General features: G+C 44.0%; 1 protein-coding gene across 1 annotated transcript in view; it reads right to left on the reverse strand.

Moving 5' to 3' along the window:
• GRID2 (glutamate ionotropic receptor delta type subunit 2) overlaps nt 1-18601 on the reverse strand; it is a 1321020-nt gene that overhangs the window by 314958 nt on the left and 987461 nt on the right. Inside the window, exon 10 of the mRNA XM_019526356.1 lies at nt 12350-12662. Within this exon, the coding sequence (XP_019381901.1) occupies nt 12350-12662 (313 nt within the window). The remainder of the gene's footprint in view (nt 1-12349; nt 12663-18601) is intronic.

Raw genomic sequence — 18601 nt, forward strand, 5'->3', positions numbered from 1 at the left:
GGCGGCCAGCAGGCTATGGGGGAGTCCCGGTTCCCCCGAGCACTACCAGGAGTAACAAGGAACAACAGCCATAATTTGACCGAGAGTAGATTCAGGCTAGATATCAGGAGGCGCTACTTCACTGTCAGGGTGGCTAGGATCTAGAACCAACTTCCAAGGGAAGTGGTGCTTGCTCCTACCCTAGGGGTCTTCAGATGGAGGCTAGATAATCACCTTGTCAGGGTCATTTGAAAATTCTTACCACTCTGATTCTCATTTTTACAAGTATTTTAAACTGAAACACTGCATAACCCTGCTTCTTTACCCTTTCCATAATCTATAGCATAAAACCACTATCCATTATATGGATAATTTGCCTATTTGCATAAAAATAGTTCAGTTTGCTTCTATGAATTCAAAGTTAAACTTTCTTGAAAATGCAAAGAGAGTCTGTTCATGTTTTAAACAGAAAAAAAATCAGACCAACATAACATGAACAAAGTGAAAAAAGAATGAAAAAAGATGTTTGTTGTTTTCTTTTACTGTATTTAATACTCCAAACAGAAATCTGAAATTTACAGCATTTTTTTACTGAATAAAATAATTGGATTCCAACAAAACTAATAAAACTGCTGCTTTATTTGTAAGCAAAATATACATTGGCTTTGATAAGCTTCGACTGGAACATTCTTATGCAAGTTCTTAAGAAAAAAATTGTTTTATTTATGTCAAAAAATTGATCTATGATACAAAAAGTGTGAAGTGTAACTCTAAAAACGGCACATCTAGTTCTTAAATCATTAGTTCTCCCTAAAATAAGCTTCAGAGCATTCCCTAGAGTATTCCTTAGCTACACTCCATAAAATATTACAGTGTTAATAGAAATCCTTCAGATAATTAATCCAGGTCCTCAGCACATAAGTAACACAACATCATGGCAGTGAGTTGTGCCAATTTACATCTGCTGAGGTTCTGGCCCTATTTCTATCCAGGGACCAATTATTTGGCCCTTGTATGAGTAATTCCACTAGCTTCACATGCTGGCACCTCTGTCTAATGTGGACACAGAAGAGAGAAGCAACAATGCAGAAGATGACGAGCAGTATAAATACTCACTAGAGTAAAATATGGACACCAGGCAGAGTGTAGCAAACCTGAAAACACAGAAATTACAGACAACTATAGAAAGAGCTGGAGATAGCAACAGAAAGCAAGAAGGACAACATTTTTCAGGAAGCAGGAAAGTAGCGGGGCAAAAAGGTATCAAAGATGGAGGGTGAAAAAATGGGAGCAAGAGTGTAGTCTAGAGAGACGGATAAAAGGTATGAAAGAAAAATTACGAAGTGGCATGAGGTTGCATAACAAAGTAACGGAAGTCAGAGCTCTGCCTCATAATATCATAACTTCTGCATTTGTGAGGGTGCAAGGTTGTTGCAAATGGGTTTTCAGTACTGCAAAAGAATTTGTAAACAGTAGAGAAAAGGAAAACACAACTAGGCAGCACCTTTTCTCACTGAATTAAAATATATATACATTTCCAGGCAAATGAAGTTTTGTGATAGTTAATGTCACAAAAATCTTAATGCTAGTCCTCTGCCACTCGATAGTTTCCATTTAACATGAGCAAGTCAACAGGAATACATTCAGAAATCATGAAGCTAAATTTAAGCTGAGGTTGCATCTTTAGTCAGGCCGTGGTATATATGGCAAATCCATATGGTAATAGAGTGTTTGCAGAGAGAAGCAATACCATGTTCATGCTTGGCTGTAGAGCACAATGTCATGAGCGCTCTTTTGTATACGCCATGTTTCTACATGGAAAAGAGCACTGGCAGATTCACACCCTTGCTGAGTCATAGAATGTGTATACATTATGGTAAAGTAATGTCTTAACAGAGATAATATTCAATGGACATAATCAGGAGCAAGATAAGATATATTAAAACACTGGTAAAGATCTGAATAATCTTCAGCTGAACTGAGTGGATAGCTTAGGTGTACAACCAAACTAAATCAGGTAATGAAACTGCCTATGAAAACACAAATTTGAAAGATTTTGACCAATCTTATACAGGTTTTTAATTTGATTTGAACAAATACTATGCAAGAGACAAAAAAACACTCTATGTTATTTTTATGAGCCACATGAAAGGGATGTTCTTCTGCTATTCTGGGAGGGTACACATGTTGTCCATCTAGTCAGTGCTAGACCCCTTTAACTTCTACTTATATGTTCATCTGATAAACAGTGCACATCATGACATGTCTCCTAAAGGCAGAAGTCTTATAAAGAGCTCTTTTACCTAATTATTCCACAAAGGATGGAGGTATTGGGACACAAACCCAACAGAAATGAGGTCTTATAATTAAACTGGAGTTCTACTATAAATGTAAAATGGTAATGTTGGTCTGAATGAAAGCATGCAGACCACCAATAAAAAATGGGGTTGATCCTAGTGCTGAGAAGTCAAAAGATAAGTTTGAATGGTAGAGGTGAATTCAGAGCCACCTATACACATGCCCCATACCTTCTCTGATGGCAGTGGGGGCACTTTAACTAAAGCTTGTTCAACAAGGCTGCTGGAGCATGCTAATTAGACTTGATTAATTGAGTCTGCTCCAATTGAGTCTGATGGTGCCCCACACCATTTTGAAGCACAAGACACTGAATAGGAGCATGGGTAAAGATGCTATAAGTTCTTGGGTCTCAATGGGCATGTCTGCACATGCCTAGCAATACACAACAATAAGATCTGGAATTTATCACTCTGGAGCTTATTGCTGCCAGATGCATGTCTGCACATGTGCCTGGACTGCAGCAAATTGAGCCAAGTTGGAGCACCCCAACTGGCAGGGATCCCAGTGGGCTTCAAGTGGGCTCAGTGTGCTGCTGTGGGGCTGGCCGAGGCACAAGGGTGCTTCAGCATGGGGCTAGTCAGCAGACAGCCCCCACACAGAAGCATCCTCATGCCCCAGCCAGCCAAATCAGTATCTACACATACGCTGCTGCATGTGGAAAAACTCCACAGCAGGGTAGTACGTGTAAATACAAGTATTTATATGTACTACCCTGCTGTGGAGTTTATTAGTTTCATGGTCCCTAATAGGGGCACACGTGTAGATGCTGAGATGTTTACTGCACAATGAATTAGTCAACTGCAAATTAAATGTCTTGTGTAGAGTATTAGGGTGACAGATTACACACTATACACAATCCCTTCAGGAAAACTCCTTCCTATTAAAAAACGAAACTTTTAAACTATGCCTCTGCAGAAAAAAAGAAAACAAAACATGCCTCTGATAAGCTCACTTTTCTTTCTCTGCTCAGAGTAACTTAAAGAAATTCTGGGCACTGATCTCCCTTTACACAGCTGTACGCTGATGTTTCCCAAAACAAGCTGTTACACTCTTGTAACAATCCCTATCTTTTCTAGGCTGTTCACTGTTCCTGGAGAGGCAGAGGAAAGAGAGAACTAAGTTACCCCTCACTTCAAATCACAAATTGTCTGCTACTGCCTGAGCAGATGTCTAGTAACATACCTTGTTTCTTTCTGTGCTTTTTGCCTCTATTTTCTGGTACAGACAGGATTCTAAAGTATCTGTCTTACATTTCTCTGTTTTTGATCTTTTTGAAACTATATTGCCTGTATAACACTTTGTCTTGCTATAACTTGCACTGGTAACTTACACTTTACAAACACCACAGCAAATGCACATCTGCTTTTATTTTTCTCTCCGCAGAAGATTGTAATTATTTTTTCCAGGGATCTTAGAGTTAAAGGACCCTGTTCATTCACACAGCCTTTTTAGCAGAGAGATGACTTTCTTTGCTTTCTAGCTTCCTATTGTAAACACAACAGGAGATTCTTACTTAATTCCAAGTGGACCACAGCATATACTTCTGTCTACTACTCTGCCTGACCTGGACAAACGAAGTCTTCTGGTTAGCGGTAACAAACAACACCTCATGCACAATACTTATAACTTCAGTTACTTCCTATACAACTTTAGTACAAGTTTCAGCTAACTCCTCTAAAACAGATCAATCTGCATCAACACATTCCATGCTTAGTCAGGTTACTACTCTTGTGTCCTGGTGAAGTTGCCAATTGTTGGACTAGATTTGAACCCAGCACCTATACTTTTGTTTTGGACATAACCCTCAGACTGACCACAACACCTGCCAGTCACTAATAGGTGAATTTATTGATACAGAACAAGGACAAAAAAGCAACAATACAAACAATTAAACAATTCTATATCTACTAAGCCCAGGATGTTATCAGAGTTAAGGTATAGCTCGCCAGGGCACAGGCTTCATTCTGAGGCTCTCTCTCTTAGGTGTTAGCAGTTTGGAGGTGAAATCTTGAACACTCCAAACTAAAGCCTGGAGGGTAGTTGCTTTATTTAAAATTCCCTCAGCCCAACTCTGGGCTGTAATCCAAGCCAGGCTAGGTGGACTCTCCTGGGGTCCTAGACCCCCATTCCATTTAACCAAACTTACAAAAAAACCACTGAGGTCACCCTGACTCCACACACACAGAGGAAAAGCTTCTGAACCCACTGCCATGCTACTGGGGAAAGGTAAAAGACAGGGTACAATAGCTGAGATGGCCCAAGAGAACCTAGCTCATGCCGAGGCAGCCCAGGTCCAAGAGAACCCAGTACACCTGCTAGGCCTTATCCTTGTAGGATTGGGATGATCAGTCCCCTCCATATGTGCGTCAAATCCTGCCGACTATGCCAAGATGTTAGACCCCGATTCCATGTGAAGCCCAACGACTAGGGAGACGACGATCCAATTGCCCATGGATCCTGTTACTCATTAACCAGAGCATGCAGGCAGCAAACACCAGTACACATTGCTTGCAACAGTTTTATTCAGAATGGAGACAGCTTCGGACAAGGGTCCCAAAAAAACAACAAACCAGAGACCTGCACTGAACAATAGTTCTTTTCATATTTTATACACCTTGATTCATACTCATTAACATTCTCCTGCCTTTATCCCTCCCCCTATTCCACCCATTTCTCCTCCTATTTCAAGCTCCTCCTCTGTTTACTATTTACTTCATTAACATGGAATTGCCTATGCATTTCCTTCATTTACATGCCTCTCTGCTAAGAGCGCATGCGTAAGGCCATGAACTTGGGTACTCTCGGTCACTTGTTGGCTCTTTCTTGTTCTTTGCTAATTTCAGCACCATCTCCAAGGTCTTGCTTCTGTCTTATCTCCTGATGATAGCTGGTGGGCTGCAGCTTGTTCTTCTTATACAAGGAATCATGTATCCTGCACACTATTCCACTGTTAAAGAAGTTACTTGCCTAAGCATTTGCAAGGTTAGTTTAATACATCATTCTGCCTTGTGACCAGCAGCTTTGCTGAGACACAGATTAAAAGATTTTATTCAGCTGCAGATTCAGTGCTCCCCAATAATCCAAATTACTGTCACCCTAACACTTCTAGAGTGTCTGTTTCATATTTCTCTAGCTGTTTTTTAGTCTCCCTAGTTGCTGGGCACTGCATGGAGTTGGGGTATAACAGACATGCTCAGTGAGCCCACAACTAATTAAGAGATGCTCTGATCAACTGTGAGCTCAACCTGGGATCTGAAAGTCAAGCTGGATCCTTTGTATGTTATCTCATGGATCATCTGCAGTAATAAATAACTTAGAAGTTACATTATGCCCTCAGTTATGCTTTTAATTCATAACAAGCAAGTGCACTGGTATATTATGCTTCACTGTTAATCCTTTAGGAAACTGTTAAATATGCAAAGTTCTGTTTCTTAATATCATATTAATTCACTTCCAAATTATCAAAATTTTCCATATCAACTTTAGCTTATAGACAAAAATACGGAAAGTTCCTTCAATGGTATTGAAAGTATGAAGGCAAAATTCATTAATGAGATTTGAATAGCATGTCAAACTTGACACAAATCACCACAGTAAGCTCTAATTATTTAGTTAATTGTACAAGGTTCAGATATTTTATAAAGAACAGATGAAAGCAGTTCCTTATCTTGCAAGGTAAACAGAATACATTGTTCATTGAGCGTGACATGTATTTTTTTTATTCCAAAGACTTATTTTCTATTTAAATCTGAGCCAAGCTTGGAATCAGCTTCTGTGCTTGTGATTCTCTATAAAATAGGAAAAGAAAAAGCCAGTACATGTTTGTTGGACCCAAATAAGGCATTCAGTGCTATCAAATCACTCAGTCTTAGTATGCTGCTGCTTTGTTTCTTTTAATGCAGGACATCAAAGTATCTGTGGCTGTATATTTTGATAACAGAAACGAGTACCTTGTCATGATTTAAATCAGCAGCTGAAAGAGTTCTTAAGTGAACGTGACAGTATTTAAAATGTCCCATGCTGCCATAGTTAAGATGTGCCAATCACAATTAACAGGAACAGATTTGCTATTCCAAAATAAATAAAACCAGGAGATTTCTTTGCTGAGTGAAAAGCTGATGATGAGTGAATATAGAAGCAAACTTACCATGATAGCCAGTTAATCTGTCAATGGGAATTACTTTTATTTTTTCTGTATTCACAAGGGTTAGTAAACAATAGCGCTTCAGCTAATATAGTTTTTGTTACATTCAAATTGAATGTGAAATACTGGATGACATTATAAATAAATCTCTTTTGCTGTTGCACTGGAATTCTGAGGTCCTCTGAGTCTTTATGATGAGATCGGTCTCTAAACTTCATATATTTAGGTATCAACCCTATTAAATTTGTGTCGTTTTCTCTCCTACCAAATTAAGGATTGCCCTTCTGCCTGCTGCTTTGAAGGAGATAAGTTTATCTCTCCTCAGTGAACAAAAACAAAAGGAATATTCAGGATTTTCTTAGAAGACTGTGAGACATTTTGCTGAAAATCCACTGGGTGGGACAAGCTCTTTGTAAGTAAAATTGTGTCTACTCTAGCTGGGGTGGCTTGGATAGGGAAGATACTGCCTTGATCAGGGGGCCAAAAAAGATGACCTCATGAGGTCTCTTTCAGCCCTACTTTCCTGTGATAGGATAGCCCTAATTAAGCCACCAACACCATTGACCCTCTACACTGTGAACCCCTAAACACAACCCTGGCACCAGTCTAGCTGGACCCTGGTGATGCTTCTGAGAATGAATATGACACTGCCAGCACACTCTCTAGCCTGCAGTTTACTACAGTATGTGTGGAACATATCTGGGCACCACAGATCTCAAGCACATTGTGATCAGCAGCAATCCCACAATTCCATTCCCACCTTATCTTCTCTCTACCATGAGTAAAGACATCCTGGAAGGAGAGCCAAGTACTGCACAGCCCAATACCTGGACAACTTTGGTGAAGGATTAAAGGCAAAATATAGATGGAGAACAACAGTTCACATGACTTGGGTTGATTGAAGGAGATGTCAAAGCTGACCCTAAATAATGGTGTATATTTAACCTAATCAGCCTCCCTCAGTTTGAAAGCTTATCAGCATCCTTTTGACTTGCTTTCCATAGCACTTCTTATGCTTCAAGGAACAGCATATCTTCTCAGGCTTTCATGCCCATATAACTATCAGCAAAAATGATGCTTGTGTATCTTCTTGAGGCAAGAACCTTTCCTCAGTCTTTTCAACAATCTGCCCCTCTGTCTACTGTATTGTTATTTAATTCATTTGTGGTTCTCTGTGCTCTTCTTCAGCTCTCACTCTCTTCTCCTATTGTCTTCTTATACTGATTTTATACCACTCATGAGAATGGCTTGAACCATTTATTCATCGGCTTATGGAACAGGGTCATGGCTTGCAGTGGAAACTGTCATTTGACTTTTGACCTACAACTCTAAAACAAAGCAAGCAGCTACGGAACAGAGGTCTATTTGGGGAATCTACAGGTAAACAGCTAAGAAAATAATTCAGGAGACTGAAGTGAATGATTAAATTAACTTTGCTTCTTTTAAATGATTGCCTTGTGGTCTCCTAAAGGTTTTCAGAGATTACAGGAATTAAGGATTTTGGAGAAAGAGCTAAAATGGTAGAGTCAATAACATGCAGCCATAGGCAACCCAAGCAGGGTATGGGGCCCAAGGCAAATCAGCCTGTGCGGGGCCCCACCCCTGGATGCGAGGAAGCTGGCAGCAGATTCGGGGGAGGGGCGGGGGGGAGGTGCCGAGTGGCTGGAGATGCTGGATTCAGCAGCAGACTGGGGGGCAGTGCCAAGCAGCTGGACATGCAGCTGGTGGCAGCGTGGAGTTGCTGCGCTGCTCTGCCCGACTCCACGGTGCCCCACAAAGTGCAGGGCCCAAGGCAGCTGACCTGATATGCCCCCCACACCCAGCGACGACCCTGCATGCAGTGAATCAATGTAAAATTAGCTCCTTTTCATGCATTTGATAACCTAACTCACACACTTTAATACAACAGACAGACAGATGCAATGAGTCTAATTCTGTAGTGAACCATACTGTCTTTGCACAGCTGGATTCCCTGAGCTGTTCCGTAGGGAGAATTTTGGATCAAAAGTAGGCTTTGTAAACAAACCACATATATTTCAGCACTCTCATACTTCTCAATTGTCTCTAAAGCCTTTTTACAAAAAAAAGATCTTTTAATTTCACATGGAAAAGGCTCCTTCATCTTCCGTCATGTGGTATCATTGCTCATTGACATTATGATTTTAGAATAACACTACTATATTGGTAATTTTTTAAAACAGTTTCCACTAAAGAAAGTTTCTCAGGCTTGATTGTCCTTTTTTTGGAGGTTGTTGCTAACTTCGTGCTCTTGTTGCTACTTAGGAATTTTGTCCCCAATTTCTTATATTGGAAGATTAAATTTGTTTCCTCTGCATTCCCATCTGAATGATCATGGACAGGGAGAACTATGTAATTTCTAAATTGTGGAAGTTAATACTAACTCAGTCTAACAGGCTAGGAACACAAGTTACACATAAACCAGTTTAAGTGATCAGAAACTAGTTTAAACCTGTAACAGAACATAATTCAGTGTACATAAACCAGTTTCAAAATGGCCAAAACTGGTTTAAGATAAACCTGGTTGAATGTAGTATCAAACTTAACTGATTTGGGTCAAACTGGTTTATGCAACTTCTGTTCCAGACCCCTTGCTGGTTTAAATTAAATCAGAGCCCTCTAGCATCCCAGCCCTGGGCTGGGCTGTGCTGTCTGCTCCAGAGAGCTGGGCTGGCACCTCCCCTCTGCTCTCTAACCCAAGCAGGGGCAGAGGCATGGCCAGATGCATGCCCCCCTGAGGCAAAGGGGACGGGGAGGGGGTTTATTCTCTCCACTCCCTTACCGGGGGACTGTGACCCCTTTCAGCCATTCCTCCCCTTTCCATTTGACTGGCAGGGGAGGGAGTATGGCTAAAGCTGGCTGGCATGGCCCCTGCCATATGCCTGCCTTGCCATTGGCTGGGGCTGTGGTACTGAGCTGAGCTGGCCTGCAAGTGCTGCTGAGGGCACAGGCAGAGGGGCCAGCCCAGACTGGGCTGCCAGTGCCAGGCCCTTTCCAGCAGCTGCAGCTTGGGCTGGGGCCATGGGGGCTGTGTGGCTCCCCACATCCAAGAAGGAAGGAACTGTCATGGAGCCCCAGCTGGCTGGGAAGGGCCCCACGGGGCTGGCCGATGGGGGTAGGGCCCTTCCCAGCCCACTACAGCTGCGTGACAGCCCAGCCTGGCTTCCTCAAAGCTGGCTTAAAGACATTGAGCTGAAGGCAGCTCCCTCTGCCCTGAGCAGCGCTGTGTGGTGTGGCAGGAGCAGAGCTGCAGCTGGAGGTGACGGGAGAAAAACAGCCCTGCTGGGCCTGGTGGTTTCTGCCCCATGCATGGACCTCTGGCTGCAGCGCCTGGATGCTTTCTACCCAGACACCTTCCAAGGCAGCTGGGAACTGAAGCTGGAGCTCCATGCACTTGACAGAAGCTGCTGGGCTGAAGCTTCCCACTTACACCCCACCCCACCCAGAGTGGTATGGCATGGCTGCAGCAGCTGGAGGTGAGAGGGGCAGAATAGCCCCCCCAGACCCGGCCAGCCTGCAGTTGGTTGTGTGCCTGCAGTCCTGGGTGCTGTACAAGACAGGGGGTGCGGTGGTGGCTGCCAGGCTTGGGGCCTGCCAGTACCTCCAAGCTGGCCAGAGAAGCCTGCTCCCCAGCCAGCCCCTGCCTGTGCAGCTAGGCCAGGCTTCCATGTAGCTGCACCAGGCTGGGAAGGACCCTGCCCTCATGGGCCAGTGCTGCAGGGCCCTTCCCAGCCATCTCGAGTTCTATGATAGCCCCACCTGGCTTGGGCATGGGGAGCCAGGAGCAATTTAGCCACACAGTCTCCATGGCCCCAGCCTGGGCTGTCTTCTGCCTCTTCCCTCAGAACTACCTGAAGGCTGGTTTGGGCTCAGCCCCTCAGCCCAGCTGCAGCCTCAACCCCAGCCCTGGGTGGATAACATGGCCTTGCCGGCCGGCTCTGCCCAGACTTCCTGCCACCCGAGCAAGAGCAGAAGGAAAGCTGAGCAGACCTAGACTGGGGTCATAGAATCATAGAATCAATGAGTCAGAAGGGACCTAGACAGATCATCGAGTCCGACCCCCTGCCATGGGCAGGAATGAGCACTGGGGGTGGGATGGGTCATAAGACCCCAGCCAGGTGCCTATCCAGTCACCTCTTGAAGATTTCCAGGGAAGGTGAGAGCACAACCTCTCTGGGGAGCCTGTTGCAGGCTCTGGCCACCCTTACAGTGAAGCAGTTCTTCTTAATATCTAACCTAAACCTATCCTCCCTCAGCTTGTGGCCATTGTTCCTAGTGACTCCAAGGGGGGCCCTGGTGAACAGACTTTCCCCGAGTCCCTGCTGGTGGCCCCTGATAAGGTTGTAGGCAGCCAGAAGATCCCCCCTCAGTCTCATCTTGTGGAGACTGAAGAGATTCAGGTCCCTCAGCCTCTTCTCATAGGGCTGGCCATGGAGGTCCCCAACCATATGAGTGGCCCTCCTCTGGACCCTCTCCACATCCTGTGCCCACCTGGAGATAAAGGACTTTAATCCCCACCACCTGCCCACCTTTGCCTGTGGTACTGCCCTGGCCAGTGTCTGGCATCAGGGACAAGCCTGGCACAGGCTGCTGCCCACCTTTCCTTCTAGGCACACCCCAGCTGGGGTCTCTACAGGTCAGGATGGGGGTTTAAACCCCTCCACTATCATACTTAGTCCCTGTGGGGGCCTGGCCACAACCCCCAGGTCAGCTTCCCTCCAGCCTTGTGACTGCTGCAAAGGGAAGGGAGAGCTACTCTAGCACTACCCCCCACCTCCCCACCATGTCTTCTAGCCTGAGCTAATTCCAGAATTAAATGTGAATGTCTGTTCACTTGCAAATCAGTTCACACTGTGCATGTTAGACTAACCTTCAAAGACTGAATCAACGGAGGCTCCAGCTTTTTGAATGTCTGTCCCTAGCCAAGAAGAAACTTTTATAAATATTAATTCATCTGATAAGTCCTTAAGTTATTCAAGTGTTCTAGGCTGCAGGCACCATGGTTGTTACACAGCACAACCATGCTCCATGCATTACCCTGTATTAACCCACGATAACTATATTTACAAATGCCAAGAGATACTTGTTCAATTTCCGTAGGTATTTCTGCTTTTCTAAATCTTTATTCCTTTATGGGCCTATATATGTTTTCTAATTCTGTAGTAGTGCTGACACCCTAATTTCTATGTCAGAACTTTAAGACATATGTACTAGGTCTGGGTCACCAGTCTGACACTTCAGAGAGATTTGGCTAAATTTCTCCCACAGGAGGTAGGCTTTTAAGGAAGAGAGTATATACAGGGCATTAAGGAGTAAATTGGGTTAAGCTGAATGCTAGAGACAACTGGGAAGGCAGCCAATGGCAGGGAATCCTTGGTGAATGTAAAGGAGCCAGGGCCAGAGCCAGACAGAGGGTGTGTCAGAGAAAGTATCACTGAGAACCTAGGGCACTGTCAAAGGGTCTAAATTTAGATTCAGTATTGGGTTAAAATATTTTATGTTTAATTCTGCACCTGAACAATAGTATTCACATTGGGTATGTTTAATTCTACACCAGAACAATAGTATTCACATTCAGTATGAGTAATCTGTTAGTAAAGTTTTAGAAATACTGCGTACTGAAAATTTTAGGAAGATACATTGCCTTTTATGTAATTAGGCAAGTAATAAGTTAAACAGGTCACTACTTAGTGATTCCAAGCTTTTCACTGTGGCTACAACAGGCTTCTGAATGCCAAAAGCTTAGAATTTGTGAATACTTCAAACACAGCCTGGATGTTGGGAAATCTGTGTTAACAGGAATCCTCATTCACATCTCCCTCTGCACTAAAGATGAATTTTGCTTCCTACCTTGCTGCACAAAGGATCCATACACGAACCACATGGAGTTGTATAGTGTTGTAGAAGTCATTGAACCCATCTGCAAACGTGGAGGATTGAGCCAGTTCAAAAGGTAGACAAGCAGCCCTACCAGAAGCACTGTGCCAGCTATGCAGGCCCACAGAGAGAGGTCAAATGGTGCCAAGCAAGCAAACATGTCAACTGTCTTCTCTGCCTTTCGAAGCAGCACACCCACTGAGTAGTCCATGTAACGGGTTGTGAAATCCACTACATTCTCTCGATCAGGGGTGATGGTTAAAGCAGAAATCCCTATGTCAGCTCTCTGAGAAAATGAGAGAGAGAGAGAGAGAGAGAGAGAGAGAGAGAGGAGAATCCATTAATATAACCAAGATAAAAAATCTTGGCTCCACTATGATTTATATCAGCTATACTTATGGAAAAACAGATGCCAAGGCCAATGTCCCATGAACCTTGTATATGAACTCAGAAATGCTACGAAGGGGATGAGCAGAATAGCTGCCCATGAATCTCAAATTTCCATGAGCAAAACTTTTCTGGCTGAAATGAGGCACATGAGGCTTCCAGGGTTATAGTGTACAAGAAATCAAGGGGAAATATTTCAAATGCAGATAATAGCTGGAGAAAATCTACTTCTGGTCATTTTTCATGGCTTGGCTTATCAGAACCATAATTGTCATAGATGCAACAGGCAGCCCTTGTGTATAGCATTCCTACTCAGAGGAAATTAGTTTCCTGCCAGAAGCCACATACCTAGCATTTTGATGATATGGGGATCATGACAAAGGGCCACTGAATGTTATTGCATTTTATCAGTCCTGGATTTTTTTGACTGCATATTAAATGCAGAAAAATTAATGTCATATGCAGTCCCTGAGCTACTGGATTTTTTATACATCTTGAAATTTACAGCTAAGGCTCCATATGGCTACCTGTCCTAGATTGGCTCTGTTCCCCAAACATCTTGGTAATTTAAAGAATCCATTTAACATCTGAAGAGTATTAACAGAATTCCTTGATCTAATCATACTGTTTCTCAGCAGTAGGTCTCTAGAGACAAAAGTCACAACTTCAGCAGGTGCTATTTTACTTACTTTTCACACATACAATTAAAACTGCAGTGAAAACACAAAATGTTTTAAAGCAGACACATTAGCACTGTTTTAAAAAGAAAATCAAATATTGTACTGATAAAGATTGTAAACTCTGGGTTTTTATATGAAAGAGCACATTTAAAATATTAAAAGCTGATACTGTTTTGATGTAATCAGCTTCTGTTGTGATTAAAACTCTATGAGGTCCTCTCTTGGGGGAGGGAGGGGGGAGGTGGGGAGGGAAGAAGCACAACTGCTGGAAAAGATCAGCAAAGATATTAATTTATTGACTCTTCTGAGCTACTTTCATCTTTGTCCAAAGAAGGCAGAGATTATCACCAACCAGGAAACTGAGCCGTATGTGTCATTTTAAGTGGTATACTGTGCTGGGTGAAACTCTCATAAATAATAAGTAGGCAAGGATTAAAGTCCAGTTTGCAAAGCATCTGACTTTGTTTCAATACCATATTTACTTGAATATAAACCTCCTCCCAGTAATTAGATTTTATATATAGAATATTTATACATTGGATAGAATTTTCTAGGTATAGAATCTAATGATTGGAAGTTTGCCTTGAATTTGTCCCCCTCCCACTGTTACAGCAAGGAAAATAAATCTGGAGGGTGTGGGTAGCTTCCTTGCCCCCTCCAACTTCTTCCCCCGAGCCCTCTTCCCCACTACTGTCAGACCCTGCTCTCGCTAAGCACATAGCAGTGAGGGGCAAATTTGAAAACACTGACCTTGAAATAACCATGTTTATAGTATTTTACATAGACAAACAATTACAGGTACCCATAGACTTAGTTTATACAACATTGATACATTTTACCTTTTGTTTAAAACTGCTGCAAGCACAGGTACTCCATAAACACTTTTAAGCATCACTTTTATACCTATTTACATATAGTACAAACTGTGCATTTCTACACGAGACAGTACTGTGCAGTCATTACTATGCATTTATTTTGTGCTTGTATTAGCAAGTACTCAGTACTCAGTAACTGGATTCGCAGTGCAGCAATGCTTGTGCAGCAGTGAATGTCTTTTAGGTGTCACTACTGCACAGTAGCTTAATAATACTACACACTAGACTATTACTACTGTGCATACTGTGATGTGCTACTGTGCCGTCAGCATCTCATGTAAATACACCCACTATACATGAGGTTAGTCCAAAGCCAAGAGGCTCATGATGTACCATACAGTTCAGTGGGCTGGGCTCCAGCAGAGTAAACAGCATTTTAAGCCATGGTGGCCTCACAGCTCACCACTACTCAGTATGAAGGTGTACTCCAGATACCCCAACAAAGGATCCATTGCTAATTAGCCCTCCCTCATGACTGGAACTGGGTGTTCTTGTCACAAGTTATGGTGTCCTCCAAAAATGATAAGGTACAGGGCAGCCTGGTCTGGCTCGATATCACAAAGGGCCAGGCCACACTAATCATATGTGAGTGGGGGCTGAGAGAGGGGGTGACAGGGATTCTGGGTGGAATATTTTGGGTCCTGTTTGGTGATGTTTGCCAGATATTTAAGGCTGGTGAAGAAAAAGGAATAATTAGAAATGGGAAAGAAAGAGAGAGCAGCTGGAGAGAGAAGAGGAAGTTGAAAGTTATCCAGTGTAGTGGCTCACTATGACTTGAAAAACAGGCACCACTGAGGGAGACTGAACACAAGAGGAAAAGAACAAAAGAGCTGAAAGAGCTACAAAGATGCAGGAGCTGCTAAAGGAAGCTACACAAAGAAAACAGATATAAGAAGAACTAGAAGAAACAGGGCAAGAGATATAAATCTTTTTTAAAAGAAAGATGAGAGAGAAAATATTTTTAGTGTAAGCACCCTGGCTAGGAGAATATGAAGAGTGGCCCCAATACTTTTTGGCTACAGTGAAGATGGTGAAAGAAGAATTAAAGTGGTGCATAAAGAAGGTGGTACCTGGCTAGAAAAGCAGGAGGAGGTGTTAGAGCCAACAAGAAGATTTTATGAAGAGCTACATTAGAGAAAGGAAACAGGAAGAAATGAAGGCTTTGCTGGAAGAGATTGAACAGAAAGTAGAAGAGTAGGAAGCAAAGAAGATGGAAGAAAAGATAAGCTTAAAGGAAGTGGAGGAGTGCTTAAAACTTTTAGAAGAGGAAAATCACCAGAAACAGATGGACTGCCTATGGAATTTTGCAAGAAGTGTTGGGTGTGGGTAGGGAGGGATACAGTGGAAGTTTTTGAGGAAATATTGGAAACAGGGCAGGCAGGGAAAGATTTTACAAGAGGTGCTGTGATCTTATACTTCAAGAAAGGGGAGAAGGAACTCCTGAAAAACTGGAGACCAATTACATTCCTAAATATGAGCTATAAGTTAATGGCCAAGACACCTTGGAGGATGAGGAAAAATCTCCAGAAGATCAGTACCAGGTACAGTGATCAGAGATATACTGCAATCAGAGTGATCACTGATACAAGAGAGGAAAACAAACACAGTTATAGCAAGCCTAGATTTTTAAAAAGTATATGATACAGTGGATCATGCTTACATGTTTATAGTATCATAGCACTTGGGGTCGGAAGGGACCTAAACAGATCATCAGGTCCAACCCCTTGCCCTGGGCAGGAACGGGTGCCGAGATCCTATCAACTCAGCCTAATATCTGTCCAGCCTCATTTTGAAGACCCCCAAAGGAGGAGAGAGTACCACCTCACTTGGGAGCCCATTCCAGAGCCTAGCAGCCCTAACTGTAAAGTAATGCCTCCTGATGTCCAGCCTGAACCTTCTCTTTAACAATTTGTGGCTGTTATTCCTAGTAACCCTGGGTGGTGCCTGGGGGAACAGAGCCTCCCCCAATTTCTGCTGGTCCCCTCTGGTGAGTTCATAGATTGCTCAGCCTTTGAAGTCTGAAGTACAAGGAAAAATAGGGTTTCCAGAGAAATGTATATGTTGGATAAGGCAATTGTGCAGAGAAGCAGAGAATCAAATCCAAATTAATGGGTATCTAACTGGAGTTTTTAAAATGGTAGACTCATAAAAAATTAGGGTTGAAAAGGACCTCAGGAGATCATTTAGTCTAATCCCCTACTCAAAGCAGGACCATGCTCAACTAGACCATTCCAGCCAGGGCTTTGTCGAGCCTGGTCTTAAAACCATCCAAGGATGGAGATTCCACTGCTTCTCTAGGTAACCTATTCCAGTGCTTCACCACCTTCTGAGTGAAAATGTTTTTCCTAATGTCCAACCTAAACTTCTCTTGCTGCAACTTAAGACCATTTCTCCCTGTTCTGCCATCTGCCATCACTGACAACAGTCTAGCTCCAACCTCTTTCGAACCACCCTTCAGGTAGTTCAAGGCTGCTATCAAATCCCCCCATAGTCTTCTCTTCTGCAGATTAAATAAGTCCAGTTCCCTCAGCCTCTCCTCATAAGTCCTGTTCCCCAGCTCCCTAACCATTTTTGTTGCCCTCCGCTGGATTCTCTCCCACATGTCCACATCCTTTCTACAGTGAAGAGGGCCAAAACTGGATATAGTACTCCAGATGTGGCCTCACCAGTGCCCAATAGAGAGGAGTAATCAATTCCCTCAACCTGTTGGCTACACACCTACCAATGCAGCCCAGTATGCCATTAGCCTTCTTGGCAACAAGAGCACACTGTTGACATGTATCCAGCTTATTGTCCACTGTAACCCCCAGGTCCTTTTCCGCAGAGCTGCTGCTCAGTCACTTGGTCCCAAGACAGTAGCAATGAATGGGATTCTTCTGTCCTAAGTGCAGGACTTTGCACTTGTCCTTGTTGAACCTCATTGGCATGCCCACACATGCAAGCACATGAGCTTGCAGGAGCTCAAATAGAATCAGGGCAAATTTGAGCCAGGGCTTTTTGCTTCAGCGCATGTGCTTGGACATGCACTTTGTTGTGGAGCAAATTGTGCCACTTGGGGCAAAATAACCCTGCCTGGCTCCTCCAGGATCTTCAGCCAGGGGGAGCTAGAGCCCGGGGCCAGCACCTGTGCTGTCCCCAGCAGTATGAAAAGCTGCCCTGTCCTGGGTCCAGCAGTATAAAAAGCCACCCTGGCAAGTAGCTCAGGGCTACTAGCTCTCAGGAGCTTCTGGGGCCCAGTCAGTTGTGGATACTACCCCCTGTGCTAGCTGGACTGCTGAAGCAGCCCTGAGAGTTCTCTGCACCCTCTACCCACTGCAGCAGTCTGGCAGTGGGGGCTGCTGTCTGGCTGTGACCTGCTTTGCACCTGTCAGACTCGGATGGGGACTGAAGAGCCAGTAGAGGCATGTGCCCCTCTGGGCGGGCTGCCAGTGGACTGCGGTTGCAGGGTTGGCCTTTGTGCAGCACTACTGCCATTTGTGTCCCCTGCCCAGCCATCTGGGCAGCTATCACCTGGAAGATGTTCCGGATGTGGTGGCCTGCTTTGAACTGTCAAAGCATGTCGTCCTGGCCCTATTTAGCCAGGAGGTCAGCCACAGCCAGATGGGTCCAAGGTGCTAGCTCTGAGCAAGCAGGGTCCTGCCACTGGTCTCCCTAGCAAGAATTCTGGTGTTCCCTATTGGAAAACTGAAAAATCCCTCATAAAGAAAATCCCAAAGTCACTCTCTAAAGTACCCCCAAAACCATGTTCCTCCACATGTAAAACAAAAGACCACTGTAAAGACAGAGAGAAAGAGTGAGACATAGCAATCAGTTGGACAATGTTGTATTGATATATCTACAGTGTTAAAGCAAGTCTCTTATCATAATAATAAAGTGAACTCTAAATACAGGTTTCATGAATTCATGAATACATATTTTGCTGCCCTCCCACAGGACGATGGCACCCACACAAGGGGTTGGTCTCCCATACAAGGGCTACGGCCCCCCAACAGGGGATTCAGCCCCTACACAAGGGGTTCAGCCCCTCAGCAGAGGGTTTAGCCCCCACACAAGGGCTACTCCCCTCCAACAGGGGATTCAGCCCCTAACATGGGGTTTGTCCCCCACACAAAGGGTTCAGCCCCCTAAAAGGTGTTCAGACCACCAACGGGGGTTCATCCCTCACACAAAGGGATCGGCCCCCCAACAGGGGTTTTGCCCCCACACAAGGGGTACAGTCCCCCAACAGGAGCCAAATGGCCCCCGTAGGAGCTACCACCCCCCTTGCAAGGCCCACATGCCCC

Source organism: Gavialis gangeticus, unplaced genomic scaffold, assembly GCF_001723915.1.
Source record: "Gavialis gangeticus isolate Ggan-Ray unplaced genomic scaffold, GavGan_comp1, whole genome shotgun sequence".
Taxonomy (NCBI): domain Eukaryota; kingdom Metazoa; phylum Chordata; order Crocodylia; family Gavialidae; genus Gavialis; species Gavialis gangeticus.